The 14,774-nt window shown below is 39.5% G+C and overlaps 2 protein-coding genes across 3 annotated transcripts in view; one reads left to right on the top strand and one right to left on the bottom strand.

Moving 5' to 3' along the window:
- LOC133116435 (inactive dipeptidyl peptidase 10-like) overlaps nt 1-14,774 on the bottom strand; it is a 182,460-nt gene that overhangs the window by 30,103 nt on the left and 137,583 nt on the right. For both annotated transcript variants that reach the window (XM_061225955.1, XM_061225957.1), the window contains exons 4-5: nt 12,007-12,101; nt 10,190-10,264 (exon numbers count right to left, since the gene is read on the bottom strand). In XM_061225955.1, the coding sequence (XP_061081939.1) occupies nt 10,190-10,264; nt 12,007-12,101 (170 nt within the window). The remainder of the gene's footprint in view (nt 1-10,189; nt 10,265-12,006; nt 12,102-14,774) is intronic.
- The window catches only part of LOC133116437 (tubulin alpha-8 chain-like), a 247,914-nt gene continuing 234,632 nt past the window's right edge, over nt 1,493-14,774 (top strand). The window contains exon 1 of the mRNA XM_061225959.1: nt 1,493-1,498. The gene's annotated coding sequence lies outside the window, so the exon portion shown is untranslated. The remainder of the gene's footprint in view (nt 1,499-14,774) is intronic.

The following is a 14,774-nucleotide window of genomic DNA, read 5'->3' as shown; positions in this document are numbered from 1 at the left end:
TCATTTAGACAGCAGTCATGGCCCTGAAGTACTGAGGCTCCTCATCCCCCTCTGAAGGAAGGATTAGCTTCACAGAAGCCAATGTTTGGCTTGGCTGTCAGTACACACAAATAAAGTACCCGCTGCCAAGCTGGGCATTTGATATATGACTATTAACAGGAATAGTCTGGTGGAGGAGACTGAAAGGGATGCCATGAAAAGGGATGGATGTGTGGAATTAAAAACAACTTTTTCAATTGAAAACGCCATTCAATGGGATGGCGAATAACATACTGTTCCAGTAAGCCCTTGCCTAGTCAGGAGGACTAGAGACGGACAAGGTGACGAGATTGATGATTGACCTGCGCTCCCCTCAGAAATAACACTGCTGGCAAAATGAGGGATTGATGAAAAGGCCACCATGTCCCCCCCAACCAATGTTTCTCAATGTCTCAACATCAACCTTCTGACACCTTTACCAAGTTGTGATTGATGTAGAACAGGGGCAAAAGAAGAAAGTTTGGGCACATTGAAAACATCAATGAAGAAAGCTTCTAAAGTTTGAAATTTTGCTGGAAAGTATACCGGCATAGACACCCTGAAGTCAATAGTAATTATGTTGCCAGCAGCAGTTGTTTGTGGGATTTCTGGGTTGAAAAATATTAATCTGAATATGCATTTCTTTGATTTCCTCAAACAGACTTGGCTTGACCTTACCGGTTATTAATTATACCCCTGGCCACCGGTTCTGTGAGAGATAATGGAGCTTCACCCCCTTCTTATCACTTCAGGGTCAGCTGGAAGGTCAAAGCTTTTCAAAGATTGAATTAATCACAGCAATATTTCCTGGTCAAAGAGGTGTGGTGGAAGTGGCTTTCGTAAAATAAGTTAGCAGTACAGCCTTTTTTCTGTTTGCTGTGATCTTCCTTTATAATTTTTTTCCCCATGAAACAATTTCTTAATGCCTCGGTTTCTCCTCTTCAGGAGACTTCAACGGGAGTCAAGGTGACTTTTATTGAATCTTCCTTGTGATTAAGAGGACCAATCTCATTCAGGACATGCTTTTGCCGAGATTCGTAGCAGGAGGCCACAAGGATCAAGGCTGGGAAAATTACAGAGACGCTGCTTCATCTAGCTGACATTGTGCGATGCATGACTGGGAATGTGAGCCTTGAGATTAAATGCCATGATTAAGCATGCAAGGTCTTCAAAGGCGCAGGAGAGGGACTCCAGCACGGAGCCTCACACAGCGCTACAACGCACGCCTTACTGCGCTAGAAAATAAATCTGTCCGGTCTGGTACAGGGGAGTGAGGTTCCACACATGCTACAATTCATATTTTGATTGATTAGTACTGTATATTCAGGGAGAAACAGCACTATTTTGGGCCAAATGTCAAATGTCATTTGTGGAGGCCCTAATTCAGCCCTCTAATTGACCCTGGCTATTCTAGCATCCTCTCCAGGTAACATACAATTCTCCTGAAAAGGTGCTCTTTGGGAAAGCACTTGGTTCAACATATCAAACAGAACTGAAAGGGCTGTTTACTTGAACCAGGATTCAATCGGTAATTTCACTTACTGTACAAATAAATGCTCAAGTGAGTCATGTGCAATTGAAAAAGTTTAAATATCGAAGGTGTTGGACAGTTCAGAGAAGAAGGTTTAAAGTCAATCAGTTGTCATTCATATTTTATGCATTTAAACAAAGTGAGAGTAAATTAAGAATACCGTCCGTATGTTTAGCAATAGCATAATTAGTGTGGAAACTGGTATGTGCCCTCTGTCACAGAATGACATTCAACAGTCACTGTTTTGCAGAGTGGAATGTGTCAATGACCACAGTATCATTAACATCAAGTCAGTAATTGGACAGAAAGACCAGGTAGAGACAATGGCCATAAGTGTATGGATACATGGCTACAGTACACAGGAACGAGGAAGAAAATTATCATTTTGGCTTTAAATGAGTAAACATCCAAATAGAACAAACCATATCAATTTGTATTTTAGTTCCAAGAGAAGATTATGGGAGGAAACTGTCATTAATACAGTGGGGAAGTTAACAAAATAAAATATTCCTGAAGGGAGGATCCTCTGAGGTCTAAACAACTTTGAAGTGAAAACAAACTGTTATCAGGGATGAGACTGATACCATTTTGATGGATCTGTTCTTACTCTACAACTTGCTAAGTGAACACAAACTGTTATCAGGGACAAGACCGATATCGTTTTTGATGGATCTGTTCTTACTGAACAACTTGCTAAGTGAACACAAACTGTTATCAGGGATGAGACTGATACCATTTTTGATGGATTTGTTCTTACTGTACAACTTGCTAAGTGAACACAAACTGTTATCAGGGATGAGACTGATACCATTTTGATGGATCTGTTCTTACTGTACAACCATCAAAGTGTTCCATTGAGAAGACAATGCTACATAGCTACCAAATGAAAAGTAGCTATTGTATATGATTAGCTCCAAAAGTTCATATTTCATATGCTTTCAGAGCCAGATAGCTGAACAGTAGGAACGATAACCATGAAGACAGTCCAATCTTGGCTTGAGATCTGTAGGCTTGAATTTCCAGTGGCACAAGTGGAGATGACAGGGGCATGCTTGGAGAGTTACAGGTACAGTTAAGGTGTGTCCCATTGAATTCCAAGTTATGTGAATCCTGGTTTGACAGTAACACGCTTTTCATCTTGTTTGACTTACACAACCATTGTTGATTACATTACAAATTTACACAAAAACAAAAACAAATGTAGAATAGCCTATCAGTACCATACAATGAGACCAAAATATGATTTGCATCCAGGCTTTTACTGTTCAACTTACTGTATAAGCCAAACAATAGTAAATATACTTGAAGATAAAGGATTATTTTTGGAATGCATCATAAATGCAATAGATTAGTAACTTGATCCATCACAATTTATCTCCTTAAAGAGTTATAAATAATATTCTTATGCTTTTAAGCACCATTTTTTAAATTGAAGCTTAAAATTAACAAAGTTAAAATCTTCCACCATTTATGAAAATGAGGGGAAATAATTAACAGCCATTATATAAATTAAGAGCCAAATTGCTTTGCGTCCAAAGTGAATCACCCACACAATCAAATCTCAGCACACAATCTATCTGATATGCATCACAGAGGAACTATATTGTAGCTCTCTAAATGGTTTATCCTATTAATAATCCCATCAGACATGAAACAAACTTCAATTGTGACACTAATTCCCCAACAAAATAGGGAAAGATGATATTGCTCTATCAGCATGCAGAGCAAGAAAGCAACAAACTGGGATCAAATTAGGAATTGTTATGCTTAAAATATAATTCTCTTTGTAGTTGCTGTCACTGGGAGTGTATTATATATTTATTTACTTTCCTGAATCACCCTGTTCTCTCATTTTGCACTGCGAATTCAATAGTAAAGTGCATAACTGTGGAGTGGCCTTGCCCACAGTGACAGACTCAATCAAACTCTATGACTACAGCTGAAGGTTGAAAAAGGTACTTCAACTTTTCTAAGGTGTCACTCAGTGCGAGTGATGGTTTTGTTACTGGTGAACATCCAACAATTGTATGAGAAAATCTACTATTGGTGAGACAACAGAATACTAATTGAAAGAATATGGGCGCTTATAAATATTGCTCTGTTGGTTCGGATTATAATTACTAATGACAGAAAATACAAACCTGCCTATTCACAAAATTGAAACTGAAACTGTACGTAGCAATTATGAGCAATACCCACCTATTAGGAAAGCAAATTATTAGGATAATTTATTCTGCAAAAAAGATTTTTATGTTATGTGGAATTGGCATGTAGCTATTGCTAAACCAGGCGGCAGGGATGGTGCAGTGGGTAGCACTGCCACCTCACAGCAAGGAGGTCCTAGGTTCGAATCCCTATCGGCCAGGGCCTCTCTGTGCGGAGTTTGCATGTTCTCCCTGTGTTTGCGTGGGTTTCCTCCAGGTACTCCGGTTTCCTCCCACAGTCCTAAAACATGCAGGTTAGGCTGATTGGAGTCTAAATTGCCCATAGGCGTGAGTGTGTGAGTGAATGGTATGTGTGCCCTGTGATGGACTGGCGACCTGTCCAGGGTGTATTCCTGCCTTTTGCCCAATGAATGCTGGGATAGGCTCCAGCCCCACTGCGACCCTGTTCAGGATAAGTGGGTTAGGATAATGAATGAATGAATGAATATTGCTAAACCATGTGGACACATGTCACTTATTACAATGCTACAGGAGCCAGATAGACTTTAGGGTTAATTAGTAAGTGAGACCTTAATTATGAATTCCAAGTAATTACCCTTAAGCTCATCCAATTACCTGAAACAGCACTACAAAACTACATAACTGAATAAGTGACTCAACCCCCACTTGCACATGTACATGCACGCAAGCAGGCACACACACACATGCACACACACAAATGTGCTTACTCATGCATAGCCATGAATGCAAAACTAAACATACATACACAATTACTCAAAAAGCTTCCTCTCCCTCTTGCCCTTTCTCACTCTCCCTCTCTATCCCTCTCTCTCTCTCTCTCTCTCTCTCTCTCTCTCTCTCACACACACACACACACACACACAGCATACTTAAAATAACACAGCCGTGGCATATAATCACAATGATGCACAGAGCCTCTCCTTCAGAGGTTGCCGGGTCCCTGAGATGAAACTGAAACCGGAGGATAGCTCCCATGGGGAACGGTCACCTGCAATCACCACAATGCATTAGCCGTTTCAGTCAGATCTATGAGCCTCCAAAAAATACCTTTCATTGTCTCTGGGTCCTCCATCAGTATCGACCCACTTGTAAACAAAGAGGGCAAAATCGATAGGGAGTACTGGCTGAGGCCTAGCGTATACTTCAAACCACTCGGAGGGTATCCATCTCCTGGAAACCGGAGCGTTTTCCAAGCGACCTAAAATGCAGCGAGGGGGAGAGTGGCTCTCCCCTGTTCCCGGGGACCAGGCGGGGAGAAAGGTCACGGGGAGAGGCTGATGAATCCGGCTCTCCTTCCCTGAGGCATGGCTCCTCTTTTGGTTGTCGCCAGGCCAAAGAACCCCATTCAGTCTTATTTATCCCTTAATCACTGAGGCCTGGCTGCTTTCGCTGCACCGTACAACTCACTTTTCACAATTCTCTGCTTATTGAGTACAGGAAACAGCTGCGGCCCCCCGGAGACAAAAGCATCCAGGGTCTCCACAAAGGCCACTTTCTTCAGACAGTGGTCATTAGTGGGCAGCCTGAATGTTCTCAGTTGTGACTTCCTGCAGATAAATGTCACTAGTAGATGGTGCGAAAGGTTATTTTGCTGGGAATTTAGTGCCTCTTTTTTTGCATGTGTCCTATTTTTTATGGAAAGGAAAAAAACAATGCTTGATGATGAATTAATAACATGGTGAATTAAATAAGAAATTGCCTTTGTCTCTGGATCTAGTCACACCCTTTCAGGTTGGAAACAATGCTGCCCCATTTAAAAAAACAAAAACATGACTAACACTCACTGAGAACTTTATTAGGCATTTATTAGACTTATAATTAGACTTATTTTTTAGACGTATTGGTCTTCTGCTGCTGTAGCTTAGAGGTTTGATGTGTTGTGTGTTCAGAGATGCTCACAGAAGTGCTGCTAACTGGATGTTCTGTTTGTTTTTTCGCACCATTCTCTGCAAACTCAAGAGACTGTTGTATGTGGAAATCCAAGGAGATCAGCAGTTTCTGAGATACTGAAACCACCCTGTCTGGCACCAACAATCATTCCATGGTCAAAGTCACTTAGATCACATTTCTTCCCCATTCTGACATTTGGTCAGAAAAAACAGCTAAACCTCTTGACTGTCTGCACGCTTTTATGCATTTAGTTGCTGCCTGATTATTTTGTTGCATTAGCAAGCTAGTGTATAGGTCTATTTAATAATGTGTTCACTGAGTGTATTTTCGTTCATGTCATATTTCTAACAGTTAAGTTTGAATCTCATTTTCTCCGTGTTTATCTCCATCTAATACATATTCGTTTACAAGTCTCTTCCATTCCTGGCGCTCATTTTAAATGCCAAGACTGCAGATGAACAAGGCCAATGTCTGGTGGATTTAAACTAACATCGTCAAGAGCATTACAAGATGCCCGGTGTTATAACACAAGCTTCACATCCCGGCAGCAGGGAGATTATGAGAATTTATCATGCTTAATCTCTCCTGAATAAGGGATAACAAGATAAGAGTGTCTTATCATTGGGCTCTGCCAGAGTTGGAGTATGTTACTCCAGCACAATTGGCAAGCTCCCTTTGTCTGGACCCATTTAGGTGAAAATTTCAAACCCTTTCAGTCCCCTAACACATGTTCTCATATCTTTCAAATCCATGATTCCCCTGGATTCTGTGCATTAGCAAATGGCCTATTAAATCCTAAATATTTGATTAGTTATGAGAAACATGAATCAGAAGACCTGGCTTAATACCCCTAGAGGAGGCTTCTTTAATATCAGAATTTTTTGTGTATGTAGGTGATCATATCCATTTCCGGAAGCAAATACACTACTAACTATAACATAGTGTGTGAGGAAAGAGATCAGAAAGATTTCTGTGCTTAACTTTTCTGTTTACAAAGATGTTTTATTTGTCTTTCATTTGGCATTAGCAACTAGTTCACATTTAAGCACACTTTACATTGGATTCAGATTGTAATGGCCAACTGTTATTGTGAGGAACACACCAATAAGAGGAATGAAAATCTTAACCTGTTTTAACCTGTCTATGAACACATAATAACTAAGAAAAAAGAGAAAAATAATGTGGGCACAGACATGAATGTAATTAAAATTAATATACTGTTAATGTGCAGAGTTGTTGATCCTTTCCATTGCAGAGGACACATTTAATTTTGTATATACCCTTCATAATTAGGAGAGTATCGCCACCTAATATAAATTATAAAATGAATTGCTATGCACATAGCTGCCAATTAACGCAAACACACAAACAACAAACAAACAAAAGTAAACATGTAAAAATGCTTGGTGGATTGCACTTCACTCAAGTTTGTACCAAATAAACACAGTAAATTAAAAAAAAACAATAAAACAAAACAAAGCTATCTGGGATCCTGATGCATCTCCCTCTTCCTAACTGAAACCGTGATGTATTCCTGTTCTCCAGTGGGGCAGCACGGATGGTGTAGTGGGTAGCACTGCTGCCTCACAGCAAGGAGGTCCTGGGTTCGAATCCCGGTCGGCTGGGACCTCTCTGTGTGGAGTTTGCATGTTCTCCCCGTGTTTGTGTGGGTTTCCTCCGGGTACTCCGGTTTCCTCCCACAGTCAAAAGACATGCAGGTTAGGCTGATTGGAAAGTCTAAATTGCCCGTGGGTATGATTGTATGATTGTATGAGTGTGTGAGTGTATGGTGTGTGTGCCTTGCGATGGACTGGCGACCTGTCCAGGGTGTATTCCTGCCTTTCGCCCAATGTATGCTGGGATAGGCTCCAGCCCCCCTGCGACCCTGTTCAGGATAAGATAATGGATGGATGTTTTCCAGTGGGTAAGACGGCGAGGAAGACTGTTAACAGTGAGAACCACAGGGGTGAAAAGCCTATTACATCTACCATTATCCCACAAAGCTGTCCACTCAGGGCTAAACTTCATTCCATTGATATTCCCATCCCAACACCTCTGCCTCGCTAAGTTTTGCCAGGGTATTTACTGTGGGCGCAGGGCAAAACCACACCAAATTACAGCCACAATTTAAAAGAATAAATCGTTATTCTTTCTTTCAGATTGGCAGTGAATGTGCTTTAGTGAAGATATGCACAAGCCCCACTGCAGCAGTGCTATGTGTGAACACAAACAAATGCGGCGTGTAATTGTGCTTCATGCTTGTGTAGTCTAATTACATTACAGAGTAGGGTGGGATTTGTGGTTTGAGTAAAGAGGTCAATGAGACAAAATATGCAATTAAAGTACATATAAAATGTGTGATTGCCTCACACACAACTAACCCATTAGTTACATCAACCAAATGTATACATAATTAGTGGTCATATCTTGCTTAAATTATTGTCATGTAATTACCAGAAGTTCTTTTTTTCAGGCCGAGATAAAATATGAAAAAAAAAATTTTTTGACAGTGGGCTGAGCTGTATTAAAAAATGCACATGCATTGATTTTGATATTAAATTCAGTTTCTAATTAGCAAAACCTGACTGGAATACTGATTTATTGAGTACTAAGAAATAAATTGTTTGGTGAGGTTTGCATTAACTTATCCTCAATACAAAATTCACTTAAAGGATGATCTCCCTAACTAGTCACAGTGTTGATTGATGAGCTTCATAAAGTTTCATCCTTTTTGGATTTGACCGGGAACATTTAACCCTCCTATAATGTTAAGAGTTTATGAGTTATGTTTTGCGTCAAATCAGGATCATACAAAACAAACATCATACAGTATCAAAAAAGGTTAACTGGTTTTTAAGAGATGCCAAACACTGAATGGGTTCAAATTGACCCCGGCCATAATAGGAGGGTTAAACAAACCAGGCACATCAACCTAATTTGAAAGATAAACATTTTGGTGGTACCAGGGGAGCATGATTTTGTAAGTTGACACATTCAGCACTTGTAGTGAGCTTGCTAGCTATAATACAGAATGCACGGTAAGCTAACCAATTCACAGCGTAACTATCCAAGATGCAGATGATGTTAAGACTTGCATCATACTTTGTTGCCACTACTTTGAGCTGAAATGTCCAGCTAACACACACACACACACACACACGCACATGCACACAGACACAAACACATTGAATTAACTGAAAGTCAGTTTGGATTTCTGATTATGTGGATTATTCTCTATTTGTCTGAGAGCCATCTTACAGAGCAACACATATCTCTATATTACTGGAACATCAGTGTCACCTCTTATTTGTGACACTGCTATTATATTAATGCTAGATGCCAAAGCAATGAAAACCGACAAAGGCCATTGACGAGAAGTCTTACACAGAGCTGTTGGGTGGTAAGCATGGTGCAGTGGTTTGGTTTGAAACTCATGTCTGTTTCATTCCAAAAACAAGTTTAACACACAATATAATCAGAAAAATAAGTTAATAGTAATAGTAATAATACAACGCTGGCATCACATCCGTCTGTGAAGTGAGATGTAACATGCTGGTCGCATCAACCCATACAGCGTTGAGCCTTCTGAATTTGAAAATGAAGATTTCAAAACGATTTTATAAACGTCTGTTGTTAGACACAGCAGGACATTTCCTATTTTTATTAGAGGCAAATGTAATTGTTAATATTATCTTTTTTAAAATTAATTGTCTCAGCTTTTGAAAAGGAGTTGCTTTTGTTAATAATTGTAATGAATGCATTTATCAGGCATTAGGAAAGCCAGTCCAGGCGGGGGATTAACCCAGCCCCCTTCAGTGGCAGCATCTTCAGTCCCTGCTGGGCGCTTTATTTACCACGGCCGAGGAGATAGTTAGTTCCTCAGTTCAGATTGAGTTTTGCGGCGGTCGCTTTTTTCTTTTGTTGATACAGAAGCTGTGATTAAGTTTTGTGATGTTCCAAACAGTTTATTTTGGTCGGCCTATTGTCTGGCCAATGTCTCTGACTGTTTATTTTTTTTTCTTATTTCTCAGCCTCATAATGGCTTCCTTGGCACAACTCTGGTCAATAACAGACTTCGAAGGCAATCAAAAGCCTATAATCGAGACCAGATACTCTAAGCACTGTTACACCTGCACTAAGGAACTAATTAAACACACCTGACTAATCAGAAACACCCTTGTCGCAACTATTATGGCAGCCTGAAATAGGAGGAACATGTATAACAAGTGTAATTTCTACATGATGAAAATGTGCATTTTACCCAATGTGAATTGCTTAATTACAAATATAAAATTGTGGAGTACAGAGCCAAATCACAAAAAAAATTATTGAGAAAAAAATCCCAGAGTGTTCCAAATGTCTCAGAGAAAATAATAATGGGAGAAAGGGCAACATTTTAAGAGTACTAAAATTATTCTTTAGGCACAGTGTTTCCATAAATTGTGAATAACAAGTCGGATGAATACATAACATTTTTGGCACCGTCTTGTTTTATATTGGTGGTTATTAAGTTAAACTCTTGTGTATGAGTATAAATACAGACAATATAGTAATTGACACTTACCTGTCTTACATCAAAGGCAAAAAGCACATATTTCAAGTCTGGAGAAACCGAGTACTTTGTGAATTGATAAGAAACCTGAAAAATAAAGAAAGAGTGCTATTGAAAAATACACAAAATATATTCACTGTGTAACAATGCCTTTTCCCCCTAAAATACAATTTCCTCACAATCCTGCTTTAACCAGTCTGGATGGTGACTTATCAGCATACAGACTGGGTGAGGAGGATCACCAAGGCAGAATGCTACAAAGAAGGCTGACATGACAGCTTTGCCAGAAACTGAACGTTAATTTGACAGCTACTGTACAGTGACTGCAAAAGAGAAATAAATGTAATTCTACTTGAAAATGTGAATTAGTAAAACACTCAGGCGACAGGGGACCCTGAGCAACACCACAGCACTGCTGCCACAACAACAGGAGACGAGCTCCAGGAAGGGGACACATCTGCCTCTAATATGAGCTGGAGTATTAAGATGTCTGTAAAAGTCATTGTCATTGACAGCATGGACAGGTAACGCTGTAAATTGCGCAATGCATTCTTCGTAGTGGCTCAGATGTTCCCCAAATGTCTGCTACATCAGAGCGATCTCCAGGAGTGCTATTGCTATGTGAAAGCTTTTTAACACAAGGGACCAATTAGAAAGACATTTTTCACAATCACTAAGGGATGCAGATGGGAAGTGTTTTCTTTGTTTTCAGCTACAGACCACAACTTAAAGACCATTTAAGAAACATTTCAGAATACTGACCTCATCATACACTGTATGTCATGGAACATAATGTAAAAATTCACACCTCAATTATCACATTGTATATAAATACATGGGTGTACTGTGTGTGAGTTATTTTCCTGTAATCTTGGAATTGAAATGTCACTCCGTAACCCTTTGGAAACACCTGATTTCAGTTTATTCCTGTTAAATATTCAGAGAGTCATTACTTCAGTGATTATTCTCTTTGCTGTGCTTTTCCCCAACACTGTGCCATTCTATGCTACATGAAATGTAATTAATTGTTCATTTGTTTATCAAAAATGTTGGATGCATACCAATACACATACAGTAATCCATCTTCTCTAATACATACTAGAGAACTACTGACACAGTTGAACTACTGACAATCAATATGTAGTTTTAGCAAACATGGAATCAACAAAGTGTGTGATATTGTATTATCATATATTGTTAAAAATTACTGCAACCAGCCTGGTCTTATGCCCTTCCCATTTACTGGTCTTACTCAAAGGTCAAGACCAGGTTGTGTACTCCGGTTTCAATTATTTAATTCAGCGAGAATACATGAAACTTTGTGTAAATGTTATTGTGATTAACTTTAGAAGCATCATTACTGTATCTACGGTTTGCTAGTAGGGGTGGGGGTGGGTTGCCACAGAAAGACTGACTGCAGTTATTTCACTCCTGACTGCACACATTGTAGTCTAGTAGGGGGCATCAGGTACGCTCTCCCCTCTAGATCACCGGTGGCAGTCCGTTTTCCAAACCTTTTTTTTATACAGTTCCCTCAACTGCAGTAGCTGTGATCCATAGAATAGTCTACAGTGACTAAGAGACTGAAGTAACTATTTTTGGGTTGAAGTTACACCTGCTTAATGCATTACATAACACGTCGCGTAAGAAAGAAACAGTATTTTATGGGTCATAATTACTGAACTGTGACAGGATGCACATTAAAAAAGGCATCCTTAGACACTCCGTCAGCCCATGGAGACGGCGGTAAAGGACGCGGGGTACGAGAGTGCAGAGCTATTCAGCGCAGATGAGAGAGAACCGCGGCGAGGCAGAGAGACGGTACTCACAAAGATGCTGTTCTTCAACAGGATCTCCGTTTCATTCGTGGCCACATTGAATTTGATGACGTGGCCGTCCCTATTCCGGTACACCACCTCCGTCTCTGTGGGAAAAGGACAGCAAGAGTGAAAGTTTTTTTTTACTGGGCCAGGCCCCAATGAGGAAAGTCCCACTTGTGAAATGCAGACCAGCTTACCTGGAAACCTGTGAACAGATACTGTGAAATAAAACTGCATGAATGGCTAGCCTTCAGTGTATAACAGACATGGTGAGCCTTCAGTGTGTAACAGACATGGCCAGTGCCTCTTTTGTTGTGAATGCTGTGAGACAGCGGAGTGCTCCAATTTTTATTAAATGTTTTATCCACCATTAGCAGTTATGTTTGCATATGAAAAATCCCATCAACAATACATTCATCAGTATATCATAAGTAGTGCCACCAGTCTTTTTCTGTCATGTGACCCACAGGGATCGAAAATTCTATTTCTTTTTTACTTTTTATCCTCCAGAAATCCCTGTGGGCGCATGCCTGGTACAGTCAAGAGACTAATTAAATATGTATCCTAGTGACTAATTTTGAAATAAAAACAAGTTGACCCAATACAAGGAGAGTGAAAAGTGAGCTTGTATTGAACCTGAAATGCGCACAATGGAAAATGCATTTCCAAGCATGACTTCAAGCCAAGGAGTGCAACATTATCCACCTAGTACACTGTGCACAGACAGATTTAGTTTATTTTTCCCAACTATCAAATTAACTATAAATCATGCAGAGAAGATAACAATAGACTGACAGTTAAAAACAAACATCACTTAAAGTGTGAGATGAACGCTGAGGGGAAGCATCAGTCAGGAGGAAACAGAGCCTTGAGCAGTAGCTTCATGTCATTCTGGATTTACGAGATGCATTCTAAAGTGCAACTATTCTTTGAAGGTTTTCCTCGCTGATGCATGGTGCCTCGTCACCATGACTCTCCTGTTGGGCATTGCAACTCTGGTCACCTCAACAATACACCTGTTTCTGTCAACCAGCACAATCTGGGTTTGGCATGAGTGTCACTTGTAAACGTTGCTGTCACATAGCCATATCAAAGTTAAAATGTGGGGACCAATCATAAACTATAATTATATGTAGTGTCTGTATATTTACCAATAGTAATGCTATATTCACTAATACAAAAACTAGTCAGCAATGTCAATAATTGTAATACTGGACTAGATGGAGGGAGTCTGGGTATGGTGAGGGAGTTCTGTGCAAGCTTTCTCCAAACAAATAAAACTAACCTTACTAACCATTATAAAATCATAAGAACATAGCAAGTGATGATTTGCTAATGGTTAATGGAAACATGAGGGATACAAGATGAATGATATAAATGTGCAGAGGGTACAGTATATCTTTGTTGTGTGAACTGACTCCCCTTCTGCAGAATAAAGAACATGATGTTGTTGCCTCATACCTTTTTCTAATCATTTTTGAAAGATTTTCACTCGCTGCTTGCAATATTTTGTCAAAAGATCTACAGGTCACTCCCATAAACAATATACAAGTATAGCATTTATTTGAACATATGGGGACAGAGGCACACTGAGGATTAATCCGTTGCTTGAAAAGTGGATTGGCACGGCATGAAATATGACATTTATGGGACCTTCTTGACACAGATCTCAGGCCAAATAGGTTCACATCATAAAAAGAAATATTCTGAATACTGTTCATTCTAAATCATTGAATGAACTGCAGCCAACTGTGGAGACATTTGAGTGATACTGTAGATATATTCTAACGCATGCCTCCTGCTCAGAATGGCAGTCAATGTCATCTTCACATCCTGTCCACATAAAGCATTATAGTAACTTGATAAGACCTTGATAGCCACCCACACTTGTATTCCCTTAATAAGGAACAAAGAATAACATTTCAAATGCCTAGACGCCTTCATAAAACAGAATCAAAAGGGTACTTTCATGCCAAACATCATACTCATGAAATAAATCATTCTTACAATTTCATGACAAAGTCATTTTGAAGATCAACGAAGGGAGTAACACATGTTTTGCATTTAAAGCTAGTGTTTAGCTTTCACATTTGAACACATATTTTGTCATATCAATTAGGCACAATAGATAAATAACACATTTATGCTTATTTAACAATTTAAGTCAATCAGAATTTTAATAGAAGATGAAGGCGTTTCCTTGGTCCTTGATGCCAGCATATATTCATATAAGACATATTGGATGCTGTTGATGAAAACATAGTCTATTATACACTTCAATGGCTCTATACGGCTATATTGTTCATTATGTGTCAAATGTCATGCTTTCTGACAGCCAGCCGTTTATAATGGCACTCAAATGTCACCCTCCTGTTGTTATTGGGAATGAATGGTTGGCCTCCTTGCTCCTCGCTGAACAAAACAGAGAACACAATGCCCCACAAAGGCTCAAAACATTCCACAACTCTGATCTTTTTTTGTCAGTTCAAAGCAGTGGAAAATATAACAGTTGATGAAAAGGAAACTCAAGAAGACCAAGCTGTATAAAAAAACAAAGACATATTCTTCTCGGCTCAAAAGGTACATTCACACTATATGCGCCAGGAGCTGTTGTTTTTTTGGGTTTTTTTCAATGGAGTCCCGGTGTTGCCATGCATTACACTACTTCAGTTGAAGCATAAAAAAAAGTTTAAATCAAGTTAACTCCAACAGTGTGAAGCCAGCCTGGGGCTCATCCTGTTACGGAGCTGTTTTAGTGCATAGGTAGCAGCTCAGTT

The sequence above is a fragment of the Conger conger genome, chromosome 17 (assembly GCF_963514075.1).
Source record: "Conger conger chromosome 17, fConCon1.1, whole genome shotgun sequence".
Taxonomy (NCBI): Eukaryota; Metazoa; Chordata; class Actinopteri; order Anguilliformes; family Congridae; genus Conger; species Conger conger.
This window is presented reverse-complemented; position numbering and strand designations above follow the sequence as displayed.